This window comes from Eupeodes corollae, chromosome 2 (assembly GCF_945859685.1).
Source record: "Eupeodes corollae chromosome 2, idEupCoro1.1, whole genome shotgun sequence".
NCBI lineage: Eukaryota > Metazoa > Arthropoda > Insecta > Diptera > Syrphidae > Eupeodes > Eupeodes corollae.
Window position 1 is genome coordinate 142,474,595 of NC_079148.1, and position 24,959 is coordinate 142,499,553.

General features: G+C 34.6%; 3 protein-coding genes across 6 annotated transcripts; 2 read left to right on the forward strand and 1 right to left on the reverse strand.

Moving 5' to 3' along the window:
- Window positions 1–309: 309 nt before the first annotated feature.
- On the forward strand, window positions 310–1,533 carry LOC129946110 (syntaxin-8). The gene is made up of 5 exons (XM_056056151.1): window positions 310–471; window positions 530–718; window positions 781–1,085; window positions 1,150–1,251; window positions 1,320–1,533. Exons 1-5 carry the CDS (start codon window positions 446–448, stop codon window positions 1,376–1,378), a joined length of 681 nt encoding a protein of 226 aa, XP_055912126.1. The 5' UTR covers window positions 310–445; the 3' UTR covers window positions 1,379–1,533.
- A 3,983-nt stretch (window positions 1,534–5,516) lies between these two features.
- On the reverse strand, window positions 5,517–7,586 carry LOC129947057 (cytochrome b-c1 complex subunit 2, mitochondrial). The gene is made up of 6 exons (XM_056057493.1): window positions 7,425–7,586; window positions 7,091–7,230; window positions 6,728–7,031; window positions 6,137–6,667; window positions 5,858–6,079; window positions 5,517–5,786 (listed from the first exon to the last, which is right to left on the reverse strand). Exons 1-6 carry the CDS (start codon window positions 7,467–7,469, stop codon window positions 5,700–5,702), a joined length of 1,329 nt encoding a protein of 442 aa, XP_055913468.1. The 5' UTR covers window positions 7,470–7,586; the 3' UTR covers window positions 5,517–5,699.
- Window positions 7,587–10,075: 2,489 nt separating this feature from the next.
- LOC129946092 (TOM1-like protein 2) lies at window positions 10,076–21,082 on the forward strand. 4 transcript variants are annotated; one of them, XM_056056125.1, is made up of 10 exons: window positions 10,076–10,402; window positions 14,716–15,167; window positions 15,224–15,307; window positions 15,369–15,538; window positions 15,599–15,804; window positions 15,869–15,955; window positions 16,019–16,154; window positions 16,220–16,307; window positions 16,570–16,623; window positions 20,775–21,082. In XM_056056125.1, the coding sequence occupies exons 1-10, from the start codon at window positions 10,333–10,335 to the stop codon at window positions 20,955–20,957; spliced, it is 1,530 nt and encodes a 509-aa protein (XP_055912100.1). In that variant the 5' UTR covers window positions 10,076–10,332; the 3' UTR covers window positions 20,958–21,082. The 4 variants fall into 4 exon arrangements, with proteins under 4 accessions (XP_055912100.1, XP_055912101.1, XP_055912102.1 ...); XM_056056124.1 differs by having other exon boundaries at window positions 10,077–10,402; window positions 16,220–16,316; XM_056056126.1 differs by lacking the exon at window positions 16,570–16,623 and having other exon boundaries at window positions 16,220–16,316.
- The last annotated feature ends 3,877 nt before the right edge of the window (window positions 21,083–24,959 follow it).

Consider the following 24,959-nt stretch of genomic DNA (forward strand, 5'->3'; position numbering starts at 1 on the left):
TATATACTTTGCTTATTATTGTGCTTAAAAAAATCATTTTCAAAAAGTAGTAATGTCCGTTTAAAACATGAAATTTGCACCTGGTTCTGCCATAAGATGTAAAAATGGGCTTAAATGTGATCGTAGATTGTTTGGTTTTTATTGTTAATCTGGATTTTAGACTATGGGATATAATTCCAAATGTCAAGACAGATCCAGATTAAAATCCCAATTGGAAAAAATACATACAATAACAATTAATTTAAGCATTGGCATCACTTGTGTTTATTATTTATACCAAAATCCAACTGGTATAATTGATTTGACACTTGGTAGATAAAACAAATACATTTTACAAAAATACTAAACAGTAGAATATTTTTTATCATTCAATTGAGTTTAAAGTAAAATTTCAAAGCCAAATTTCTGTTTTCATCTTGTATACTTAATAATAATTAAGTCTAAAATGTCTTTAGTCGATATTGATTCTTGGTATAATATTATTTCCCAAAATTATATCCATATTTTTATAATTTAATCTACCTTCAAGGCTAACCGAATACGAGTCTTGCGAGAAATTGAGTCACACAATTCTTGCAATAATTGCGCGACGAGAACAAGATCGCCCCGAAGGGTACCCCGCATTTACCAAGAAGATAACCTTATATCTCAACCAGTTTGAAAAGGAGTTGCAACAACTGAAACAAAAGCTAGATGTCTCCTCCAGAAACAGATCCATGTAAGATATTACGACTATTCAATCTTTTTAAAATTGTATGTTATGTTTATGACTTTGCTTAGCACCTTTGAGGAAACAGAAAGGCGCCAGCGACTCATTGAGATGTTGCATTCAAAGCTTCAGCAGTCTCGAAGTAAATTCACATCGAGCACACGGGCAGATTTACTGCCGTCATCTTCAAGTTCATATTGGCAAGGTGACGATGTCCCAATCATTGACACCAACAATGATTCAGTGGAACAGCTAAAACAGAGACAGATTCAAATAATGGAGGATCAAAATCGAGGACTTGATGCATTGTCCAAAAGTATTGCAAGGCAAAAGGAATTGGCTTCAATGTTGGGTCAAGAAGTCGAAGAACATAATGGTACCATAGCGCACTAGTTATAAGTTGTATTATATTCTTAATCGTATCTAATCCACTTTTGTAGTAATTCTGGACAATTTAGCTGATTCTATGGAACGAGTCGATAATAGAGTTCACGCGGAGACTTCTAATATTGGTCTAGTTACTCAAACAGACAGTACCTGGGGTAGGTTTAGGTTTTTTTTTGTAATTTCTAAACCTAACCAATTCTTTTCTATCCATAAATCTTTTTAGGCTACTGGTTGGTGATACTTGCTCTCTTTGTTGCCATTGTAATTGTTGCACTTATTTAATAGAATTATTGTTATTATTTTCTGTCATTTATTTTACTATCTTGTTGTTTTTTCCAAAGATCAAAGCTACACATTTAACACGTACTCGTGTAGATTCATGTGTAATACATATTCTAATTTTATATAAAACAAATTTATATTTACATAAAAAAGAAGTATGATCTCTTATTTTTGACTGGAGTAGGTACACTTTTTAATCGAAAAAAGGCCATTTTAGACAATTAGTGTCGAAGCTATTTGATTCTAGTTTATTTTATTATTTAAAAAATTGTAGAAACAAAATAATTCTACTTCTAAAAACGATGTAAATTATTTATTACTAATATTTTTCTTGAACTACTCTCATGACCTCACATGAGATAACCGCAGATCCCGAAAGAACATAATCATCAGATGATGTGCCTAACTTGAGCCATATCGTTCAAAAATAAATAAAGTAATCACTTTCTTTGGATTATACAGACCGCACAAAGGCAGTAAGGGAAACAAAAGTACATGGTGACGTCTACTAGGGGAAGAATAGTTAGTCAATCAATCAGGGAAGTGGATGGAGATAGCTCAAGATACCTGTTTTATCACGGTTTATACTTTATGGAAGGATTTATGTAGTATAAAAATAATTGTGCCATTTCGATTACATTTTGGAGTTGTAGATTTCTTCAAGATTTTCTCGGAAAGGGAAAAATAATTATTTTTTAATTCAGCGTTGACAGTTTACTGGGAAAACGTTTTGGAATTTCCCAAGTTCTGTTAATGAAATGTAAGATTTTACCTCTTTTATTAGAAGGGTAATAAAAACCTTCTATAGCATAAATTAAATATTTGGCAAACAGGGAGTCATTAGCAAAACGCACGAACTTTATAAAAGAAAATAAAAAAGGTATGTTTTTTCAAATTGTGCGAAAAAGTGGATCAGGAAAAACTTGTGCTATAAATGTGACGTTATTTTTTGGATTTTTTCTAACAAAATTTTGTTTTAGGAAACAAAAATTTAATTTCTCCCAGAAATGTCTAGTGACTCCAGCAACAGTTATGTACCATCAACAAGTAAGAGGAATAAGGAAAACACATTTATATAATCAAGAAGCCCAAAGGTTACACCGCTAACGCGGTGAGCCTTACAAAAGCGTTAGAACTGGAAGGGTAATGGATGGAAAATCTAATACGGGCCGTCATTGTTCTGGCAAGCTAAGTTGTTCGAGAAACATAGGCACAGAACAAAGAAAAGAAATACTGCAGAACGTTTACAGTGCTCGGCCAAAGAATGAGCAGGACACATATCTTATGGGACTAATAGAATGCATGCCAGTGGATCGAAGAAGGCCTCGGTCAGGCACTGAAAACCCAGCATCACGACACCATTCCTTTGGTTACAACATAGGGGTGTCAATTTTTTTAAGGTTATTCATCAGTATTTCCTGAACGGGGTCACTCATTCCTGTAATGTGATCGTAATTATTTTGGGACAGCAAAAACGCTTATCAGAAGAACTGATCGGATATACACTCCCTGCGAATACAACACAATGATATCTAACGCAAAACGAAATGGATTATTTATAGTAACGAACATTTCGTCTGTTGATATACTGGATTTTAAAAACTCCGGACAAATTTTTACCAGAAAACCAGCAAATCATTAAACAAGGATTCCATGTTTATGATTTCTAAATACAGACATCTATAGGGCGCGGGGAAGCTTCGGAATGGATCGACGGTCTTATAAAACACCAGTTTTTGCTCCAAAAACTCCCCGCCATATATAATATATAAAAATTCCCATAAACCATAAAAAGATGGAGGATGTCCGCAAAATCATATCTTTTAAAGAAGACGACAAGAAGAGTTCTACCTAACTATATTAACATGGCCAACCATAGCTTCTGAAGGTGGTGAAGAAGAAGGATACAACTTTTTTTTATTAAACTTTTTTTTACTATATTTTTGTAGGTCGTATTTTTGTATGAGATTTTTTTTATTATATAATCTCTAATAATCTACTATTACTTAAATATTTTGTTATCATTTAAAGCCTTATTTTAAATAAATTATGTATTTATTTCATTAAAATTTGAGTTATATTTGAAATTTCAAACCGTAAGTTGAACGGAATAAGTCCAACGTTTTCAAACCGTTATACCTGGCTACCAGAACCGGCTACAAACAAAATTTGTATCTCATTCCACGCAAATCCACGTGATTTTCATTCTTCTAACAACTGACGATTCTAATTATATTTAGGGGCCAGTTATAGCGCTATCATTGAAATCAATCCGGCAAATGTTTTCAATGGATGTTTGATTGTGTTTCCCTTTGATTAGAAATGAAAATTATTTACTGATCGATCGGAAATCCAACAAAGATTTTGTTTTTAAAGAAAAAAGTTTAATTGCGTTTTTATTTCCGCTAAAAATGGGCAGGTTCAGAAAACATAAGAGACTTCATTTGCAGGCAACTTTATTATTGGAACCTAAATTATGACCAAGGCAACTAGTTAATTTGTCAGCTGTCATGAATTTCAAATTCAGAACTTTACTTCACAAACCTCTACCTTCAAATCATAGTAAAAAAAAACTACCAAAAGTATTATTGTCTACAAAAGAAATATTAGTTATTTCTTTTTCACATTGCCAAGGAACCCTTTTACGGAAAGCATTAAATGAACCGAAAAAAATAAATCATAGAGTAATAAAGTTCAGCTTTCAGTTGAATGAAAAAACATGATCAGTTGTCATTCTGACATGAGTTGACTTGACTTGATAGTTAGGGAGATTTTTCTTGACTAACTTTTCAGACAACTTTCCAATAAAGTTGCCTTAATTGGAAGGCTTTTTTTGCAGGTGGCCAATCAGATACTAAAAACTTGCCTTACTTTCAAGTCCCTTATGTCGCCTGAACCTGCCAAAGTTGCCTTAATTGGAAGGTACTTTTTTGGCAGCTGCCCAATCAGATACTAGAAACTTGCCTTACTTTCAAGTCCCTTATGTCGTCTGTATGTCCCCATGGTCTGAACCTGCCCAATGTATTTTCTATTTTCCGGACGAAAAATCATCTTCCTTAACAGCTGATACTTTTATGTTCAAAAACGCAACGAATAGTTCCAAATTGTGGAAGTTTCCTTAAGAATGAAAATAAAAATTAACACGATACTAAATGATAAAAATATTCAATGGGAAGGTAGTTTCAAAATAATAAACTACCTTACCTGCTCTCGAGGTAAACTGTTCTTCTTGGAAAAAAGGAGTGTTAAAGAAATAGAAAATATTTTTCGTATGACTTAGCGGTGTTAATATTTAAAAAATATTGTTCTATTGATATCCGTAACTGTAAAAAAATCAGAAGGAAACTTGTGCTGTTGGATGGAAAGCTATTCCTCTTGTAGAATTCTAAAAAGTTGAAATTAAAAATTTAATTAATTTTAATTTGAATTAAATTAAAATGAAATCGATATATGTATGTAGATACAAAATAAATTTCAGAATTTCAACTTTTATTTTGAATCGATTTCGAATTCATTTCGAGTGAAAGTGAAATGAAGAACGTAGCTGTATATCTCTCCACCTATTTCATAATTTTTCGAAATCACTTCATGTGAAATTCAAGCAGCTGACAAAAAACATTAATCAAGAAACTATTTTGGTAATTAATAAATTTCCAATAAAATATAATAACAAATGTGATATTTGTCATGCTAAAATGTTTTTAAATGCTTTGTCCGATCTCCAAATATGAAATAGAAACTGTATCTTTCCACGAATCAAAACTATTGCAGTTAATTTAGCCTCATTTTCTATAACTGGAGCTATTTCTGTCTATAACTTATTCCACTTGTCGAATTCAAATCACAGCGACTTAATCTAGGTAAAGTCAATTACTTTAAAATCGCAATGAAGAACATGGAAATTCACTTCGTTTTAACGTCGAAAAAATTAAATCGATAAAAAAAATTAATTACAGAAATCCAATTCATGTTTTGAATTTCATTTCAAGTGAAAGTGAAAAGTAGGACCAAGCTGTATGTTTCGTAACGTTTTTGAGCCTCACATTTTGTCATTTCTAATACAGACATGGACTTAATTTTTCGTTAAAACCGCACGAACATTGATTACATCGTTTCAAATAAAAAAAGAGAAGTCTAGTCCTGTTTTGAAGTTGTTTATTTATATATTTGACCTATTTAAGCCAAATCAATTATTGTACTGAATACAATAGACTCGTTTTTGCTACATCGGATTTTTAAATACAAATTAAAATTAGGTTAATCGAATGATAAACTTTTTATCCTCGTTTTATTTAATTATTTTTTTTTTCTGTTATAAGATTTAAGATAAATCAGATGCATAGGGTACATTCACAAGGTTTCCAATAGCTCCAACTGAGAGTTTTGAGGAACCAGCTTTGCGGGCAGCCTGCAAAAAAAAAAAAAACAAAATTGAAACAAATAACATTTTGTGTGTTTTTAAAATTTTAAACAACTCACAGCTTGAACATCAGATTGGGAAAGGGAATCAATGGCAGAAAGCATGTTATCAACGCTTTGTACTGATTGTTGGAGGGCAGCTTGGCTTCCAAGGGTGGCGATCAAACCGGCATCGGTGCCATAGGCTTCCAAAACGTCGGCTTTAAGAATGGCCTTGCCACGGTTAACATCATCAGCTGATACAACACCAGCCTTCAATACTTTAGCAGCAGCTTCAACGGCCTACAGAAACCAAGACAAACTTTACAAAAGGCTTTCATTTCAAAGTGCTCTTCTTACCTTTCCGATGACTCCAGCTTCTCCGGATACAACGAAACCGAACAAACCACCATCGGAGTAGGTAGCATTCAAAGCACTAATACCAACTGGAGTGCTGCCAGCAGCGGAGGCTGCGGCCTTGGCTAGACTGCCGTTGGTGTTGCCCCATTTGACAGCGGGTTGTGGAGCCATTGCACGTTCTAAAACTGCATAGGCGAGGGCTTCCTGGGGATTGGCGAAAGCAGCTTCACCAGCAACAGCGACGCATGCGCGATCTCCTCCCTTCTCCTTGCGGATCTCTCCACTTTGGTACTTTGAAGGAGCATCCTTGCCACTGCCAGATCCCAACTCCAAACTCTGAGCGAATCCGGAGAGGGTGTTCTGGTCGATGCCAACACCAACGACGGCACAACGTCCAGCGGTGCAGGTGTTAGCAACATAGTGCAACAAGGTTTCACTGGAAATCTTGCCAATTTTGTGCTTGGGGATGTACAATGAGTTGCCGAGTCCTGTACGGAAAGCGGCCTTATGCAGAAGCTCTACAGCACGAATCTTCAAAAAAAAAATATGTATTTCAGCACAAATTTTAAGACAACCATATGTATGACTTACTTGTGGTGGCACGGCAGCAATTTGGGTCTTGATGCGTGGAGTAACATCACTGATTTCCCATGGCTTAAATGCGGGCTGAATGATGTCCTGCAATAGCTTCAATCCAACTTCCTGCTGGTCGCTGGTTGTCTCGATGGTGTAGGTCAGCAATTCCCTGTCTGAGGAAGCGGTCAAGCTTCCACCGATTTGCTGCAAGTGCCTGGTGATGGAAAAGCCAGTCCTGTACTTTGTTGTTAGGCCAGCAGCGATACGGATGATATGGTTGGCTCCAGTGCTCTCATAGGTTTCGTTCCGGGATCCAGCACTACGAAGAGATTGTTACAATCAAACATTTCCACTTCAAGCTAAACGAAGACAACTCACCGGAAAACTACTGACACCCTTGTAACTGGGAGTGAACTTTCAGCAGTGGCAACAACAACTTTGTTGGGAAGAACAGCCGAATGCACTTCGGAAGCTTTGCCAAGTGGTCGGGGGCTGGCTTGTGCGGCGTACCCACGTTTCTATTGGACAAAAATTAAATCATTAAAAGTTCCAACAAATTTTCATAACGAACGATGATCCAATATTTTGACATGAGCAAGAAAAATTTTTTGTTTTACGTAACAACGCGTTTAACTTAAGGTCAGGTTAGACAGACAAAATTTTTCACAATCGGTTTTTCTTATTGTTTGGGAAATAAAATTTGAGTACTTACAGCGACAACACGCAGGAATGGTACTTTGCTTGCATTACACGCCATTATTTATTGAAAATTTATATTTGGTTTGTGTTTAATTAAATTTTAATGCTTCCGCACAAGACGTGAATATTTTTACGACAGTTCTTCTGACTTCTTTCCAAAATCCAAAGAGACTTTTCTTCAGTAAGGCAGGCAACCTTTCGGAGAAAAAATGTGAAATGTCAGTTTCGCACAAAATGCAGAGATGTAGTAGATTTTAGTGTATACTAGACACGTTCGTTTACTTGTAGCATTTTGTTTTGGTTGTGGACAATTTTATTTGTTTCATAAAAATACATAAATAATTCTTGAAACTGAACAAGTAAAACTGAGGACTTTCAAAATGATTCATTGCAAAAATAAAGTCACGAGGAACTTAAGTGGGGTAAACCAAGTGTTTTACCCATGAATTTTATCTACGAACGTAAAAACTAAGGCACAGAACTGGAGAATTTTACTAGCTGAGAACTTTAAGTTGCTTTTAAGTTGTCAAAATTCATTACTTTTGAATGGGTCAGCTAAGAATACGTAGCACATAACACACGTTCGTAATTAAAATATTTTCTGGACAACATTAAATATTTTAAACCCTTGCATGAAATTTCAATACCTCTCTAGGTTCTCCTTCTGTTTTTAAGTAGTAAAATTTAACTAAACTAAAAAATTAAGTGTATCAGATACAGACAACCTTTTACGAGTCAAAGCGTTAAAGTTCAAATTTCTGGCATAAAGCATGTAAGAAAGAGTAGAATATAAGTAAATGAAAGAGGGATTTATGATTGTGGACAAGTTCAGTGCAAGCACATTTTTATCCTGGACACGTTCAAGAATCTTGTTCTTTATCGTTCTACATGAGCAACACCTTCTTCAATATTTCAAAACCTAACTTGATTCTTCAAGACCTCTCTTGAAATTTTCAGACCTCCCTTAATTTTTCAAAACCTCCCCTAATTGTTTTAAGGATTAATTTAATATTTCAAGACCTCCCTTGATATTTCAAAACATTGCTTATAAAAAAAAATAAAATAAATAAAAATATCCACACCTTCCTTGATATTTAAAGAAATTCTTTGATCCCTTAATATTTCAAAACCTCAAATGTTGAGAAAAATTATTCTAAATGCAAAACAGTCACTCTTTTAAGGCGTCTAAGTTTTAAAAAAGCCACTTTTTACATCATATCTTAAGCTCTTAAGTACTATTCACATGAGCACGACCAACGACCAACGAATGAACGAATATTCGTCGATTTTGACGTTTCTTTCACATGAGAGTTTTTAATTCGTCGCGAATAAAGCCAAACACCAAACACCATTCACCACCGAAACCAAAACAAGAATGATTTTTTAGGTTAAGTACGCGCGATTATTTTATTCGTTGCGGGTGTGGATAATGTGGAACGCGAATAAAGTTTGACAGTTCGTATCAACTATAATTTTTTTCGCGACGAATAAATTTGTTTTCTTAAATTTATTAATATATTATATTGAAAAGTAAAAGTTTGTATCGTTAATCAAATAGAAACTATATTGCTATCGTTTTGTTAAGAATTTGTGTGGAAATATGTCTTCAAACGTATACAAACTCACATTTTGTAATTCATTCGTCGTTCGTTGGTCGCGCTCATGTGAATACTACTTTATTCTAATTGACAATAGACTTTACTTTGCATCCAATCAACACATCACCTTCTTCAAAATCAGGTCAATTCTTTGAATCCCACATTTTTAAAATAGTGACAGTGAAATAAAAAAGTATATTCAAATGAATGATCGGAAAATCAAGGTGACTTTCCATTACCACACCACGAATTTCGTTCAGATTTTTTTACAGTTAGGTAGGGATCTCAATAGTAAAAAAAATATTTTCTTTTTCGGACTTAACCCTATTTTTTTTGTGTTTCCTGTTTTGGGCCTAAAACAAGGTTTTTTGAATTAATAGTACGGCGTACTAATAGCTAGGTATGTAAGATATGCAACCCCCTGCATGGGGTCACTATAGGTTTTGGGGTCGAAGCGAGTTTGGGTATATGCAAAGTACTTTTTGCATTTGAGCACTAAAATCAAAGAAATCCCCAACAAAAAATAATCAAGTATGGTAACACTGACCAAAAAACAGGGAAGAAATGTCAAAATTAACTATTTTTGCTTGTTTTGTATATGAAAAAGTGAACTTATAAAATTAATTTAAAATAGAAAAAAATGTTCCCTCGCTCTAAAAATGCTATAGTTATTATTTATTTGCACATATCTATCAAATTAAAAAAACGCTTCTTGAAATTCGTACTGCGGTTAAGGAAAGTTTAGCTGGAAACTCTCCTTAAAATTATAAATAATTGATTGGAATAGAAATCTAAATACAAAAATCACACCAATGAGCATAGAGGAAATATGTTAGAATAATATTATAATAATATATTTTTCCTATGCCAATATCAATTTTGACATTTCTGCTTATTCTTCGTCGTAGGAATTTATAAAAACTTATTTTATGTCACATTGGTCACACTGAGTATCCAAACACATTCCACAAATGTAAACAAAATCCACCAAACAAATTTTGACATTTCTCGATGTAGAGTGTTCTCTTCTATTGCCCAGGCGAAAAAATCCAAATCAAAAAATCAAAAGTCACTTGACTTGAATTTGACTGACGTTTATACAATTTTTCCCTAGCTTGATCGTTGCTCTTGTTTTCTCTCCGTCGTCGTCGTCTCCGCAAAGGAAGAAAAAATAATTTGTTTTCCTACTTTTTCCGAATACAGTGTGATTGTTTTTCTTTTTTCCTCCATAAACAAACTTAAACAACATTATCATCGTGAAAACTAAAAACAATTTGGAAATAATTAGGTAAAATTCAATTCAATCTCGAACGAGACCAGATAATGGCATCCTTCTTCAATGTGGGAGGCTTGGGCGGAAACCCTTTTTCCACCCCTGTCGGACAAAGAATTGGTAATTAAATTAAGCTTATTTACATAAATTAAATAATCCCCAAAACCATACTCCTCATCGCAAACTGAATTCGAAGCAATTAAAGTTCGAATTGTACTCAATTTTTCCATGGGGCAATTCACAAAGTATTGCATTTTCCTGTTGTGTCTTTTTTTCGGGCTGTCTGTTTCTCTATGTTTTCATATGATTGATTTCTTCGGTCTGCTAACGACGACGATTTTTCTGTTCCCCCAGTTGCCTCAAACCCCATGATTTTTGTAATATTAATTTTTGTTACGAAGTATTTTTGCCTGGTTTGTCGGCATTTGAACAATCATTTTACTTCACACACCAAAACAAAGAGACTCATTCGCCTTATCTTATTGATGGATAATAAAAACATATATAAAAATACTGATAAAGGTGATCCCATTATAATCAGATTTTAACGTGAACACGTAAACTTTTTTTGGTTGTCTGATGTTCCGTCCGATTATGAGGAACATGAAGGTGAAGGTGCATTCTGTGCTGTTTTGTTTTAATAACAGCACCACTTCCACTGGCTGAAAGTGAAATCTAATTATTTTCTCATGGCCACCTCATCTCATCTCAACTCTTTTTTTAATGTCTTCCCGTTTATCACCACCTTAGCACAGATGCTGCTGCCTGCCTGCTGCTATTCAATAGATTTTGTGTTTACAATTTAAATTAGAAGAGTTTTGATAACGAAACGGAATAAACCTTGATTAGTGAGTCACATTCGCATTAATTAGTCAACCAGCAGCTATATCGCGGCTAAGTAGAGCGCAATACAAATGTACATATCTACCTGCAAAATTATAGCAGTGAAGAGAGAAGAGAAGCCGTAGCTGTAGCTGTTTGTTGTTTGGAACTTGGAAGTGTAATCAGATGATGTGTCGCCGCTACTGCTACAGCTACCACCGTCGGTCGTTCGTCGCTCGGCTGCATCGCATCTCTACTCTAACTTTGACTGACTGACTATATGAATCGATCTTTCAATTAAAATATATGCACATACATATAAAAGTATATGCAAAATGTATTAATAATATTATGATTTTGAGGACAGTCTACTGTTTTTTTAAGATTTTAAATAGCAAAGTTGATTGTTCAGCAACATGTCAAATGTTTTTGCTGGTAATTTGAGAATTTATTTACGTAACATATTGTTGGTTAGATTATTGGTAATAAAAATATCATATTTCATAATAATGCGTTCTTTTAATAAAATAATCAATATGGTAATAGAAATTAAAACAGTTTGAAAGAATTTGCGATGTTTTTGCAGTTTTAAAACAAGTTAAGCTTGTCATATTCTATAAAGTCAAATTTTGTTGTAGTTTCTTATATGTATAAAATACTACCAGTGGTCTTTTATAACACTTTCGCAAGATTATGTTTATTTTCTGTTCCACGAACAAAACCATACTTTTTTAGAGGAATGAGTTATCCCGACTTCCAATCTCGCTTTTTTAAAAATGTCAAAAACAACCAAAAATGGTAAAGTAAAGTCCTTAACAAAAATTGAATATTGATATTGCAAAGTACAAAGCTTAGTTTTCTTGATACTACTTAAATCAATTTATTATAGTATTTATTTTCTCAATAGTTTTTTTCTTAGTAGTTTTCTGGAGTTTAAAAAATCATGAATTCAATGCTTTTACGGTTTTGAAAAAATACGTTTTGGAGTAAATTCTGATTTCAAGACAAATACGATTTTCGATCTTAATTACTCTACTACTAACATTATTTGTACAACATTAAACTTTGTAATTTTGCAATACTAAGGTTTAAGAAACTAATCAAACTTACGTTTTTATTTACTTACTTTCAAAATGATGGGAAAGTCATTGACAAAAAGACAAAAGAAATGGGGACCACGATGGCAGCCTTGTGGCACACCTGAGGTAACATAAATTGGAGCGGAGATATAGTTTTTAATAAGGACATATCAAGTCCAAGTTCTCAGAGTGAAATAGAAAATTAAAAACGCACATAAATGTTCAGAGTAGACACTACACACGGAGCGACTAGGAAAACATTTTGGAAGGAAGAAACCACATTTTTCAAAATAGAAATTAAAACATTTTTCTTTTTCTGGAATTGTGCTAATTTAAAAAATAGGTCGGTAGTATATTAATCGGTCAATTTCTAATTTATAAATAACAGTTTCAGTTTCACTTACTCAAAAACTCACCGCTTTGACAAAAAGCTAACAAATTATTTTTTAAAGTAAGGAAAATATTTTAGCACACCTCTGTAAAACAATAGGAAAATTCCATTCAAGTTACTCCTTAATACTTCACTTTGGGTGATGAAAGTAAGATTTCAAAAATGTCACTTAATGCTATTTCTAATTCTAGAATTATTAAATGCCTGTCTTAACTAATTAATCAATATGCACATAAGATGAAACTCCTTACTTCTTACTTGAAATCATCATATATTCGACATTGCCAAACATTTTGTTTGGTGCTTAGGTTTTCTCTGATTTTTAATCTTGATCTGGCTAAAATCCTGAAAGGCTTTAATTATAGAAAACTTCAATATAACTTTCATATTTGGGTAGGTTCGCATAAGATAGGACATTATATTAGGACATATGTTACTCGGGTCTCTTTGGAGCCATTCTGCTTTTCAGAAAATGATCAAGATTTTGGTGGATTGAGGAAAATTAGATGGATACTAAGATAAGCGGTGCTTCCCTGAACCATCCTCATTAGGACAAAAGTTTAACAATATCTTTTAGCGGTGAAGATGAGACTTTAAAAAAGTGTTTTCCTACCTGTCGCTAAGTTTGAACATTCACGGAAAAAAGTCCTTTTCTCTGTTCCTTCATCTTCACATCCTCTTCATAAAACAGATGATCCGATATCTATTCTTTTTATGCGTGTGCCTATCGAATTGTGCCCGTTACAATATGAACTAATAGAAATATATGGGATATGCTTAGTTATAGAAGATATTTACTGTCTTTTCGTCTTTGAAAGATTCTGCCAAAGATTCCTCGAAACCCAAAAAGTGTCGAGAGTTAGCCATCTGTCTCCAGGAAACTTTTGATGAATTTGTCCGTTTTATTATTGCAATGTTTATGCTATGGTTTTGCTGGGATGAAGCAGTGATCCGTTTTTTGCCAATTGTATGTTCTTTCATTCCTGCTGACTGCAAAATAAAGCTAGAATTACTTAAAGGGCCAACGCGTTACCTCTCTGACGTCGCAAGAAAATCAAAATTTACAGCGTCAATGTTTAAAACGTTGACTATCACACGAATGGCGCCTTTTCGTTCAATGCTGTCCCAAAACTTTGGCGATCTCACGACTTCAAAAAATGTATGTTATATAAGTCAACGTGACATAAGATAATTAATTTGGCAGTTATTAATTACTTAGCCACAAACAAATAGCTAAAATAATTTTTGAGATTGCTATTTTAGATGCATACCTAAGGCACAGGTAATAAATATAAATTTATTATCTGTGCCTTAAGTAAACGAGTTATTGTGTTCCAATAGCATTGACTCAAACATTTCAAGTGAATGTGAACATCAATGTGTTAGTCAACGCGTTAAGAGCATTTTTCGTCCCGATCACACAACGTGACACCCTTTGGACAGATAGTAACGCCATTTTACGTCAGGGAGTAAACGAGTTGACCGTCTAACTGTAGCTTAAATTCTGGTACCCAACGAATGGTTAGATGTTAGCTCTACGGCGTTGTCTTACCATTGGACTTCGTGACAATAACAGAGAAAGCCCTGATTCCCGTCTGGCTAACAATAACGATGTTTTTGATTTCAGTAACAAAATTGGAAGAAGAAAGATCTGCTGCAAATATTTCTGCTTGAGATGAAAAGATACCAGATCAGATTTCTTTCGTTATATAGCATTTCGCAAAGACCCAAACATGATTGTTATTATGAGCCTTTTTTCTATTCAATCTTCCCTAGAAGGGATTTATTTTGGGACTATTAGCTTAAAATATTAACACGGCATTAATAGTCTGCTTAGATGTTTATGTCAAAATTGTTCTATATTTTTCTTTATTTCACGTAAAGTTTAAGTGGAACTTACAAAGGTAATGTTTCTAAGGCTAGGCTAGGTTAGAGTAGTTCTCATAGTACTAGTGGTCCCTGTAATTGCTTTTCTATGATTTTTGTCGAGTTTTTAAGATTATACGTACTATCAACTCCTCATTTTGATATTCAAAACTTGCTATTTTCCTTTTCCCTTTAGCTTGTGAAAACTATAAAAACTATTAATATTTGTATTACGAATAAAAAGAACCTTTTTTTTATAATTCTAATAATTTCAGAACAAGCTACAGATGCAGTACTCGCCTCCGAGAATTGGGCTCTTAACATGGAAATATGCGATATGATAAATGAGTCTTCCGACACAGCCCGAGATGCCATGAAAGCAATTCGTCGGCGTCTAACCCAAAATGCTGGTAAAAATTATCAAGTCATCATTTTCACACTAACAGTTCTAGAAACTTGTGTGAAAAATTGTGGCAAAGCATTTCATGTGCTTGTTGCACAAAAAGAATTCATTCAAGAGCTGGTCAAATTAATTGGACCAAAAAATGATCCTCCCGCTATTGTGCAGGAGAAAGTTTTAAGTTTGATTCAAATTTGGGCTGATGCTTTTAAAAATCAACCAGAATTGATTGGAGTTAATTTAGTTTATCAAGAACTCAAAAATAAAGGAATCGAATTCCCAAATACCGATTTAGATGCAATGGCACCAATTTATACACCACAAAGGGTAAACAACAAAATTTATCAAAATGTTATTCTTATAAATGGTGGTTTTATTTTTAGAGTGTTCCAGAGCCACCACCAGTTTCGCATCAACATCAACCAACTTCTCCACAACATGTTGGCGCTCCACAACCGGGAGTAACTGTAACTTATAAATGTTCTTCTAATTTGATTTATTGGGTTATTGTGAAATTGTTTGTTTTAGCTAAGTGGGCCAACTGTCCTCACACCAGAGCAGACAACGAAATTGCAATCAGAGTTGGAAGTTGTAGGCTTTAGCATGTCGATTTTGGGTGAGATGTTAAACGAGTTGAAGCCTGGTGAAGAAGATCCAGAAGATTATAAATTGTTTACTGATTTAACACATACTTGCAAGTAAGTTTCACTTACACATTTATTTTTCCAAAAGTTTTTATATATTTGTATTCTTTTCAGAGAAATGCAAGGAAGAGTTGTAGAGTTAATTGGAAGAATAAGCAACGATGAAATCACCGCGGAATTGCTGCGTTTAAATGATGAGTTAAATAATTTGTTCTTGCGTCATCAAAGATATGAGAAAAACCGTGCCCCCAATGGAACTGGTACAACATCACCATCGGCAATTTTAGGAGCAGCTATTGGTGTCCCAAGCCCTTCGGCAGGTAATTTCATAATTCGCAATCTTTTCTTAATCCCATTGACAACAAGTACAATATTCCAACTTAGCAAAAGATCCAGCAAAAGAAAGTCTTATCGATTTAAGTGATACCGCAAGTGGAACAGATTTGTTAGGCACAGAGTTCTCCAAACTTGGTAACTTAAAATAAAGCGAATTTAGGTTTAATTGTTTTATTAAAATAACAAATCCTACTTTAGATGTGGGTTCTGGATCTACACAAAAAGTTAACGATGTTCCACCACCTGTAGGAATCAAAGCATCAGCAGTTCCACCACCAGCAGATGAATTCGATATGTTGGCTCAATCTCGCAAACAAAGTTCCGAAATTATAAGGTTGTTCCGAAAGAAAATTTTGTATATCCTCATGAAAATAAATTTGTTTTATATTTATTTCTTAGTAAAACTGGTATTTTAAAGGACATTCCATCAGTAGACGCCACAACGGGCAGCGTCGGCTCACCATTAAAAAAACCACCCATGGAGGGGGTAAGTAAAGTAAGCAGACAATCAGGTTTTATTTATTATTAAAAAGAAAAGAAAAATAATTTGGGTTTCATTATCAAACTAAAAAAAATTAAATTATTTTTTAAATGGCTTCTTTTTTTTTGGGTTTTTGTGCTTTTTTGTTATCCAAATGTCTGCTAATGTAAATTTTGCTTTTTTTAAGAACATTTTTATTTTATCATTTTTTTTTTTAATTTAAAATAATTTTTAAGTTACAATTTATGGTTTTATTTTTTGCGCGAAGCTACCACCAAAAGAGAGTGAATTCGATGAAATGGAGGCGTGGTTAAGCAATTCTGTAAGTAAGGTGTTTTAAGTGTACATACAATTTTATTATTGTTGTACTGCTATAAAATAAAAAATATTTTTAATTTTCTTTCTATAAAATTTATTGAAAAAAAGGAAAATAATACTAACCCATTAATGCTTACATATATATCAGCTTTGCTTTTTTTTTTAATATTTTCTCTTTTATAATTTCACATTTTCTGTTGATAAATTTGACAAGTTAAAACTTTTGAATTTTTTTCTTTTGATGATAAGTAGTTAGAGCTTTACTCACCTTCTTGAAAGGGTAGGATTTCAGTGCTTAAATTTAAGGTAGAATTCTTAATAAATTGAACAAGTTGCTTTACTTAACATTTTTAAAAATCTTCTAAATTTATTTTTTCAAATTCAGACAAATATTTAATTTATGTCAGAGTAATTCCCCTTAGGCTGCCCTAGAAGCCGATAAATTACGCACTAAAAGGATTTTTTTTCAGAAATACTACGAAATAAATCTGACTTTGGAGATAAAGACGTCTCTTTTAATCTAGTAACCGTGACGTAATGGCTTGTTCGTAGGACTGGCATGCTAGAGGTCTTGGGTTCAAACCCTGCCTGTGCCACCTTAAGTTTTTTCACGGGTACTGCCTCTAACGAGGAATTGATAAGTGCTTTCTCAAATTTTCATAAAAATTGTAGGTCCTAAAACGACTCGCACACAGGAATGGTTGAGAGTTGTAAACCCCTAGCTCCTGGTTCTCTGCGGACTGTTGCACATTTAATTTACTTATTTTTAAAACAATTGCTATGGAATTACTTATGATAAAAGAAAACACTAAAATTTAAAAGTAAACTTAAATTTACATTGTCAGATAAAATATCAATTCATTTCATTTACTTTTTGAATATGATTTCATGTAAATGTTGGCCACGGCTATGTCTTAGATGGTACATTCGTAAGGTGAAATTTTAGTTCAAAAAGTCAATCAAGTGCTCATCACAATGATTTCTCAACAAGTCCATGCACGGACTGCATGGCGCCTATTGCTGTCTTCTTAAAACTGTTTATCACCGAGATCATGGACATGAATTTCTATAACATGACCCGATAACGGTTACAATTGGAGGTAATATTCTAATTTGTCTCATTTAAAAAAAATGTACCCCATGATTCCACCAGTTGTTTTTAATGGATTTTATGGCATTTATTATTTAAAGTTGCTCATCAGCTCAAGTTTGTCAACGTAACCATTAAGTCCGAAATGGGCTGAATAATATTTTAAATCATTGAATTGTCATTGAGTTTTTCCACTGAAAATACATACATACATGAATACATCGTCGATCCAACTCACAAATTGCTCTGAAGCTGTAAAATAACATACTTACTTTACTTTAGTTGGCACTACAGCGCATTGTGCTCCTGGGCCTCAAGTAATAACTTTCGCCAGCTTACTCGATCTCTAGCTTGTTGCCTCCAGTTTCGAGGCGTCGGCCTCAACTTAATCACTCCAAGATGAGGCCTGCCTCTGGTTCTTGTTCCCTCAGGCTTGGAATTGAATACCTTACGGGTTGGAGCTTCGATGTTCATTCGCTCGACATGTCCTAGTCATCTTACGCGTTGTACACGCAGTTTTTTTTACCAGTGGGAAGTCGTTGTACAGCTCGTATAACTCCTGATTTAATCTTCTTCCCCAGTTGATACTTTGCCTGTTGATACAAACCGGACCATAGATCGTACGCAGAACCTTCCTCTCGAAGATACCAACAGATCCTTCATCCGCCTAGGAGAGGGTCCATGCTTCTGCACCGTACAGGAAGACTGGGATGATTAAAGATTTGTACAGTGTCTCTTTGGTACTTCGCGATAGGGCCTTATTCCTCAACTGCTTACTTAGGCCAAAGAAACAGCGATTAACAAGGGTAATTCTGCTTTTGATCTCCGCGCAGATAATATTTGCAGAATTAACAGCAGTGCCCAGATGAACAAATTCGTTTACCACCTCGAAGTTTTACTTGTCAATTGTCACATTTTGACCAAGTCTACGGTGTGAATCGACTCTATTGGACGACAGTAAATACTTCGTTTTGTCTCGTTAATATCAAGACCCATTTTCTTCGCCTCACGACTCGGCATTAGAGAAAGCACCCGTCACTGCTCGTTTGGTTCTTCCCATAATGTCGATGTCATCTGCATATCCAAGATACTGTGTGGATTTTTGAAAGATGGTGTCACTTATATTGGCGTTGGTGTTGCGCACCACTCTTTCAAGAACAATATTGAAGCAGCTACATGACAGCACATCGCCTTGTCGAAGTCCTTTGGTGATTTCGAAGGTTTCGGTCGAGTCTCTTCCAATTTTGACGGAACAATGAGCATTTTCCAGCGTCATCCTGATAAGTCGTACCAGTTTGGTAGGGTACCAAAACTCAACATTGCATGGTATAGTTCGTTCCTGTCTACACTGTCATAAGCTGCTTTTAAATCGATGAAAAGATGGTGTGTTTCGATGTTATGTTTTTGGATCTTTTCCAGGATTTGGCGAAGAGTGAAAATTTGGTCGATGGTAGATTTTCCAGGCCTGAAGCTACACTGGTAAGGGCCAATTAGTTCGTCAGTAAATGGGTTCAGATATTCACATAATACGCTGAACAAGTTCTTGTACGCGTTGTTTAAAAGGCTGCCACGTTTTTTATGGATCGGGCAGATGGTGCTTAAGTTCCTCTCGTCGGGCATGCTTGGTCGGAAGAAAGCAAAGCATGTAAAATAACATAAGATCGAAAAACATTTTTTTTAGTAGAAAAAATTCTAAGTTTTAAAATATTTTTTCATTTTCTTTATCTCATTTCCTCAAAATTATATTTTTAAAGTTGTGGGTTTTACCTTTAAAAGTAAAAAAATTGTCTCAATATTGAGTACCAAGCGCGCTTTATATTATTTCATAGTAACACTTTTGAGGATTTATGACTAACAAAGGCATAAAGCCACTGTTGGTGAGAATAAAAAATAATATTACGTTTAGCAAAGCGGGTCCCTTCTTGACATCGGAACATATAAGGGCCCAAACAAACAAAGACCTATTACGGTCATATTAGACAAACCAAATTTTTACATGACAAGACTACTACTACAATATCTCAAAGGTAGTAAAAATGTCTGGTGCGTAACACCACGTAATCACCGGTTCCAATGCTCGTTCGACCCTACCAGAGAGTCACATGAACGTAAAGGATTTTATGGGACTCACTTTCTTTCGCACTCGTGCATTTTCAAGAGTTCCTGTTAATTATAAAAAAGAAGAAGGGCTGTAGCAATATCAGCACAATCCATAAAAAGTTGATTTAAGAATAAAAAACCTAAATGACCGCTATGATGTGATAGAACTTAATAAAATATTTAACCGAAGCCACCGTTTCGCTCAGTGGTGGTCGGTACAGTATTAGAAACATGTGTAAAAGTTTTACAACAAAAAGGTTTTCCAATGTGTAGTAACTGCACTTAAACTGAAAAACTCGATTTAAAGCGAAGTAAACACAGTCTCGAAGTCGATCTAAGTCTTTATTGTATGTGTGGCTTAATTTTGTGTCCTCTTCAGTTCACATGAAATCTGAATAAATTTCTTTATAAACTGCGTTGTAATAATACATTTATGATTTAAGAATAGCAAAGATACTTGACTAGTTTAGTTTAAATATTGATTGTTTAATGAATATTTATGACCCTTTTTTGCTTTTCTATTCTATTTTTTCTTTTGCTGAATTTATTGTTTTTCTTTTAAACAGCATAAATGGGTTAATAAATTGGCATAAATTTAAATTTAATAAACAAAGTACACTTCTTATCCTCAAAAAAAAACTTATATCAGTATGTATGTACATATGCTATATATTTTCATATTCAGTAGCTGTTGGAATTATGTATTTCTATTAACTAACGTTCACATAACTGCTTTCATCATTTCTACTCATAAAATATTGTATTCTGTTAAACTAACAACAAAAACACACTTGCAGATATTCATCCAATTCATTCATATTCTCACTTATTTGTATGTGCAATTTATAAGTTCTATATCTTTAGCTTGCTCGTAGTATTCTTGATCAAAAGATTTCTATTTCACTTTTGTAAAACAAACATATTTCTTTCTATCCAAAAAAAACAAACATAAACAACAAAAACAGAAAGAAAACGAAGGACCTGAAGAAACTCTTACCAGCACCGAATTTGACAAGTTTCTAGCTGAAAGAGCAGCAGCAGCCGAAAGCCTGCCTTCCGTAGCATCACCCGGCAGCGATGATTCCTCCAATAATAGTCGCAAAAAGAAATCATCAAAGAAAGAAGACGAAAATCTTCTTGCCCTTTGAAGTGATAAATTATCATGAAGATGATGATAATCCTCGTTGATGATGCTTTCAATATATAATATTAAACTTTATATTTAACAAAATAATACTTTTAACATTTAAGTAAAAGAAAAAAAAATAAAAAATCAAATATGTCTAATCTTATACAAAAACAAAAAACAAAACAAAAATATTATATTCTATACGTAATATTATACTACACCCAATCAATATTATACACATTTATAATTATTATATAGCGAGGAGCCATAACTTGTTAGTTAAATATTTTTTGACTTAATTTTATACCTATCTACTCTCTCTCTTCAAACTCAAACTTTTTTTTCTTGTTTATATTTGTATGCAGCTCTTTTATATAATAATTAAATAATATATAGAAAAATAAAACACCTTATACATTGATTTATAAATTAATTTAAAAAAAAAAAAAACATTGTAAGTATATTTCTTTTTCCTTCAATTTTGTTTTTTGTTATTCAATTGTAAAACAGAAAAAATAATATGATTATTAAGATAAAAGAAATTATTGTGCGCCGCTTTGAAAGAAAAACAAAAAAGAATAATATTGTATTGTTTATTTCTGGGCCAATTTGTGTAAATATTCTACTAATGTTGGTAAAAAATTAAAATTTATTTAAGCTAAATATGATAAAACATTTGTTTGAAATACTGTGGGAATAATTCTATGAATTTCACTTGGATACTTTTACATTTGATAGGAAATGAATGAGGATGTGGTTGCATGAGAATTTACATGATTCGAACACTTTTGTACAGGAAAGCATGGCATACATTTAAAATACTACCCATTCACTTTAACCTTCTTCTTTACCGAAAGCTTTATGCCAAGCTCCGGAAAGTGCCAGGTCCGCTTTGTGTGGACGGACATAAGAACGCAGACAGGTGTAGATGCTCCAAGCATAATAAAGATAATCAAATCCAAAATTAGAATTAGCGAATATTAACGGATGACTAGTAATTCAAACTGTCGTTCCAACGTATATAATGAGGTGGGGAGGAAGAAAAAGGAAAAGGAAGAAGGACTGGTATCGGGAGCCATGGATTTGCATGGAGGTAAATGGGAGAGGTATGGGTAGGATAGGTTCGGTCGAGGATGGTAACTCTGGGATGGGAACTAGGATAGGGATTAGGTGAAGGAAGGAACGTCCGTTACGGTAGCTGCGGCATGCTTGCGGTGTACAGCTGAGCTCGCCGGATGTTTGGGGGGGTCCTGCTACCGTAACCGGGACTCACCTCTTTACAAAAACATAAATCATGCCGGATATTTTAAATTAATTGTGCAAATATATATAAAATATCTTCCAATACCATTTTTAAATTGGAATCACAACCAAAAAAAAACACAAAGAATCTTAACTATTTTATTAACTGAAATTCCTTATTACGGCAATAGAACAAAAAGAACAAAACACTTGGGGAAATTTCTTTGTAGGTTCCACACAACAACAAAAAAACAACAACGGGAGCTTTAATCGCCGGAAAATCTTTGCTTCTCCCGCGTCCGGTATCAGAAGCGTTTGCTACTAGTTTTTTAGTTTTTTTTATTGTTATCCCTAGCTTCTCTATATTCTCTTATCCTGACGTGTAAAGGTTTTATTTTCTTCGTGACTTCTTTTGTAATAATATTTTTGTTTTCCTGTAAATAAGACTTATCTCGAGCTAGTATTTGAATTTGAGAATTATTTACTGTCTTGGATTCTATTGACCTTTTGTCTTCGCCGGGGCTACCTCGGACGAACGCGTGTCCCCCGGACTGCTCCCGTTCTGTTTTCCGGTCTACAATTTGAACACTTCGCGGTAATTACTCCCTCTAGGCCACACTTAAAACTTAATACGTGCCAAGTTGAAGAAGGACAATCCACATATGAATGGCCTCGGACATTGCAATTCCAGCATACCCACGTCTTAGCCATATCTTCATGAGATAGATCAGCTTCCAGTTCGTTGGCGAACCGAACCTGTGGTCTCGGGAACCTTTTTGCCTCTCTATCCTCTTTGAAGATTACGTATTTAACCTCTTTACAGGCTAATCTTAATTGGTCCATCATTTCAATGGCTTGAGGATACACTAGATTCCTAATCCGTTCACATAAATTGCCTTTAACAACCCTGACAAGATCAGATTCCTTCACAGTGGTACTGAGTTGGTATCGCAATTTGTTAATCGTTGCAAAGAAGTCGTCACTTGATTCCTTCAAACCATACTGCGGAGCTCCCATTTCTCTTTGTATGTCCCAATCAGTTTTAGGGTTTCGGAATTGTCGCCTCAATGCTTCTTTCAACATACGCCAATCGGGACGGCGAGATGAATTTTCCATCTGGTTCTGCCAATACCATTGCTTTGCATCACGGGCTAAGAAAAGATGGAAGTCTCGCAAAATTTCTGACTAAGCGCAATTATGTCTCGACTGCAGAAACTCTATTCGGCCAATGAAATCCTCGACCGTCAAAGATTCTGACTTCCCATCAAAAACTATGCCCCATTTGTCGATCCGTACCGACGATTCGATCCAGTTGAAAGATTATTTAGTGAATACCAAATCGGTGGAGCGTATGCCTGAAAAGGCATCGGCCCACCCCAATTTTCAGCCATCCTTGCTCCAAAACTGTGGTTTCCCATTAGAACAAAGTATCATGCTTGGGGAATCCGAAAACCAGGCCGAGTGGATTCCAGGAAGGGTGGGTAAAGGCCAGGCCGTGACGTCATCAGCGGCCGCCGAGAAAAGTGAAGGAAGTGGTGGTAGTGCACAAGTAATTCTAAAATTTCCGGCATTATCTATGTTTTTGTAAAGAGGTGTGTTCCTGTTACGGTAGCAACCCCCCCCCCCCCAACATCCGACGAGCTCAGCTGTGCCCGCAAGCATGCCGCAGCTACCGTTACGGACATTCCTTAGTCCACCCAATTCCTATCCTAGTTCCCATCCCAGAGTTACCTTCTTCGACCGACCTATCCTACCCATACCCCTCCCATTTGCCCAACGCCAATTGGGCCCCAACCACGTTATGAGACAATTCTCAAAGTCATTAGAGGGTGTCTTACCTCCATGCAAATGGTTCCCTACTCCTATACTAACGGCTCCCGATACCTTTCCTTCTTCTTCCTTATTATACGTATATTTCAATACTCACACAATTTAAATCTATCCTATAAAATGTTCCATTCCACTCTCTTTAATACCTCAGAGCTCACATTCTGTTTACATACCGTCAAAGGAAAATCACTGGGTTTTGACCGTAATTCTTAGGACATGCTAAAAAACACACCATCTTTACTAAAAACTCTCCTATTAGAATTGTTCCTCAACATCCTTGATATTTGAGAAATTTCCTAATGCGGAAAGTTACAAGTAGTACCCAAACGAATGATTCCACTTATCCCTTGTATAGAAAAAAATAATGGAAAAAACCATTGCTAAACGTATATCATGGTTCTACAATAAAAAAAGTAAGTTGACTCAAGACAACTACCTTTAGATCTCTTTAACGCTGTTTAACAAAAAACACGCATCAACCCGAAGTTTGGACTTTTACAAAGCCTTTGATAGGATCGGTTTTCATTTAGCACTGGCACCCTACTATGTAACTCGATTCTACAATGAAATTGCTAGAATTCGAGAAATTTGTACTATGTATCTATTTGACTACTTTCGAACCAACGAGAATCGAATAGTTCTAGTAGTGCCAACTATATTCTTATGAACTTTCGAACTAAGTAACTCGAAAGTAATGACTCTACATCAAATGTTTTTTTTTGTCAAAGTGTAAGTAAAATGTTGATTATGAGTTCCATGTACCACCCCAATTACAGCGCGAATTCGTGATTTTGTCAAAAATAGCGTTTGTTACTTTCGTTTTTTTTTTTATATAATAAGCGCACACTCAAAGGGATATATTACCCTTATTAGGTAGACACAGTGTGAGCAAAAGGAAAGGGAGAGAGGGATTGAATTCCTAAATATTGCAATAGCTGGGAAAGACAGA